At 32.9% G+C, this 3204-nt stretch overlaps 1 protein-coding gene across 1 annotated transcript; it reads left to right on the top strand.

Moving 5' to 3' along the window:
- Window positions 1–698: 698 nt before the first annotated feature.
- On the top strand, window positions 699–1647 carry LOC130507686 (MLP-like protein 31). The gene is made up of 2 exons (XM_057002367.1): window positions 699–939; window positions 1167–1647. The coding sequence occupies exons 1-2, from the start codon at window positions 744–746 to the stop codon at window positions 1442–1444; spliced, it is 474 nt and encodes a 157-aa protein (XP_056858347.1). The 5' UTR covers window positions 699–743; the 3' UTR covers window positions 1445–1647.
- The last annotated feature ends 1557 nt before the right edge of the window (window positions 1648–3204 follow it).

The raw sequence follows: 3204 nt of genomic DNA, 5'->3' as shown, positions 1-3204 counted from the left end.
ATTTTGAAGATTTTCTCTTTATTAAAAATATTATATGGAGTAATTCTTGAGGCCACAAAATGGAAATAGAAAAGGTCTTTGCGAAAAAAAAAAACATTAGCTTCCAATGTTTCGCAGTTAACCTGACACCAAAAAAAAATGGATTACTAAATTAAAAAGTATTAAGAGCCGTGTGCTGTGTACAGTTTAGATGTTAAAATCTTTAATTCGTAAATCAATTCATAAGGTATGACGAAGAAAAGTCTACAAGCCATTTTTAAGTCTACAAAACATGTGGTATTATATTAAGAAAAATCAAGAAACCTAATCTTTATCGAACTGATGAAATCTCAACCGGAATCCATGTTATGTAACAACTAGCAAAGACTGATTGTTTGTTGACAATTGAGATAATATCAACTATCCTTAAAACAAAACTTATGCAAGTTTTTATATAAAATAGCAACAAACCTTGATTAGTGCTGGCTGACACATACTCTATTTACAAACTTATCAATCAATAAGATACGGATCACAACTGTAAACCAAACAATCTCCTATTATTAAAATATTTCAAATTCAAAACCCAAATAAATTACAAACATACGTAACCACTCCAACTCATAGATAAAGACATTGCAAGAAAATATAATATAACCCTTCCCCAAATCTGATCCGTCCAAGAGGTTGCCACTCTCCGTCTATAAATTAGAAAGGGGATAGCATCTCAAAGTCTACCAAAGCACTTTCGTTGGCAAATAAAGATGGCACAGTCTTCTCTACTAGGAGAACTCGAGGTTGAAGTTGAGATCAAATCTCCGGCGGCGAAGTTCTACCACATGTACGCCGGAAGACCACATCATGTGGCCAAAGCCACTCCACGCAATGTGCAGGCATGTGATCTGCACGACGGAGAGTGGGGCGAAGTTGGCAGTATTATCTTTTGGAACTACGTTCATGGTATTTAATGCCACACTATAATCTATAATCTCTAGTAGATATTTGTGAATACATGCATAATTGGACATAGAGCCGGTCCTAAAATTCATAGGGTTTGAAACAATTATACTTTCAGTAATCATTTGGAGGTCGAAACGAATGTTTCATTTTGCTATGCCCAAAAACCGACTCTAAATTTGTGCAACAAGATATAAGATTTTGATCGGTAATTAACGTTTTGGATGTAGATGGACAAGCCAAGGTGGCAAAGGAGAGGATCGAAGCGGTGGAACCAGAGAAGAAACTGGTGAAGTTTAGGGTTTTAGAGGGAGATCTGATGGAAGAGTTCAAGAGCTTTTTGATTACGATCCAAGTTACCCCTAAGCAAGGAGGAAACGAAAGTATTGTGAAGTGGCACTTCGAGTATGAGAAGATTGATGAGAACGTGTCTCACCCTGAGACTTTGCTCCCTTTCTTTGCGGAGATGATCAAAGATATCGACGAACACCTCTTGTCCGAGGCATAGAGGAGAAATTAATGTTATTTTCTCCAAGCGTTTTATATAAAGTTCATGTCTGTCTCAATAAAGATTAAGATAAAATGTCCGCATGTTATAGTGTTATAAATGTATTGAGTTGATGTTATGTTTTATGTTGTAAGTTGCAAATATGAAACTTCTGAGTGTATGATGTGATTATAATATTTATAATAAAAGCGAGTATCATACTTTTTTTTTGAAAATTAAAAGCGAGTATGATGTATCATACTTGCTTGCTTGTCTTTCTCTTTGCTTTGAGATCGAGATAATGTCAAACGTACGTACCCTATAATATCCCGGTTTTCGAAATGTCATGGTGTATGTAGAGAAGTTCGGAAAATGATTTTGCTACATATATTATCGTTAGCTAGCACTTTTGAGCTAGAATGATTTAAGAACTGTAATTTACTGAACAACTATTATTAAAACCATGTAAATAAGACTAAAACATGATAATGTAACGATGTAATTCGAAACCAATAGATGCTTAAAATATTCCAAATATATATTTTGGCTTCGAGAAGTGTACATATCAGCCGCTGGATGAGAATGTAGCTTGTTATGTCTTCAATCCATAAAATCGATATCCATTAACTAAAAAGAAAATTTAAGAGTATGGATCAAGACTGGTTCTTAGTAGACAACTTCAACAATTTCTAGAAAAACATACAAATTTTTTAAAATGGTAACAACCCTTGATTATTATAAACCAACATGCCAGCTAGTATGATGAAGAGTCTGCTCGCTGACATTTGCTTGATATAATTTCTTAGAAATTTTCTGGACTTTAACTGTTAATCCATTCATAATACCCTAGTCATAGTTATTTATATGATATATACTTTTTTTTTTCTTTTACAAAAGTCAAAACTAAAACTTATCAGTAGATGACTTTCCCGTATATTTTGTATGTGTTTTAAATGTATGTCTCGGTATTGTGCTTAGGGGTGGGCACGGAGCGGATATCCGGATTTTTAAGGATATCCGTGATCCGATTCGTTCCCTACGAATATTCGATTTTTCGATTCGATCCGATCCGTAACTCTTCGGACCGGATATCCGCGAATATCCGAATTTTTGCCGGTTATCCGATTCGATCCGTAAAAAATAATTAAAAATTAAAAAAATAAATAAAAATAAAAGAAAAAAAAGAAAATATAATAAAATAATAACATCTCATCATAATTTTTCAAAAAAACCATATACTTTCAAAAAATTTAATAACTAAATAATTAATTTAGTGAACAAAAACATTATAAAACTTATATAGAGATATAAAAGTATATATATTATATAATTTTATAAACATGTATACATATATATTTATATAACGGATCGGATCGGATATCCGTTTCTAAAAATATTAGTATTTGTGATTTGCTTCGTCTTTGACGGATATTGGATTTTAGTATTTGCTTCGATTTGTTAAGTTACGGATATTCGAATTTTTCGGATCGAATCGAAACGAATAACGAATCAAATCAAAATTTACGGATATTTTGCCCACCCCTAGTATTTGTGCTTTATCTTTAGATTCAGACAAGATGTCAGCGAGTGCATATGATAGTGCATGTTTCGTTTATTTCGATATGTTTCGGGATCCGCCACTGGAGTATTTCCTTTGTGAATCAACCGCCGAGAGTAAATATACTTAATAAATTAAGTTGTATACTAGCTATTTGATTTTAAAAAATATTACTATTATTTTATGTCGGCGCCACGAGTAGTGTTTATCAACACTCTAACGT

Source organism: Raphanus sativus, unplaced genomic scaffold, assembly GCF_000801105.2.
Source record: "Raphanus sativus cultivar WK10039 unplaced genomic scaffold, ASM80110v3 Scaffold5243, whole genome shotgun sequence".
Classification (NCBI taxonomy): Eukaryota; Viridiplantae; Streptophyta; class Magnoliopsida; order Brassicales; family Brassicaceae; genus Raphanus; species Raphanus sativus.
The sequence above is the reverse complement of the archived record's forward strand: the minus strand, read 5'-3'. Positions and strand labels throughout refer to the sequence as shown.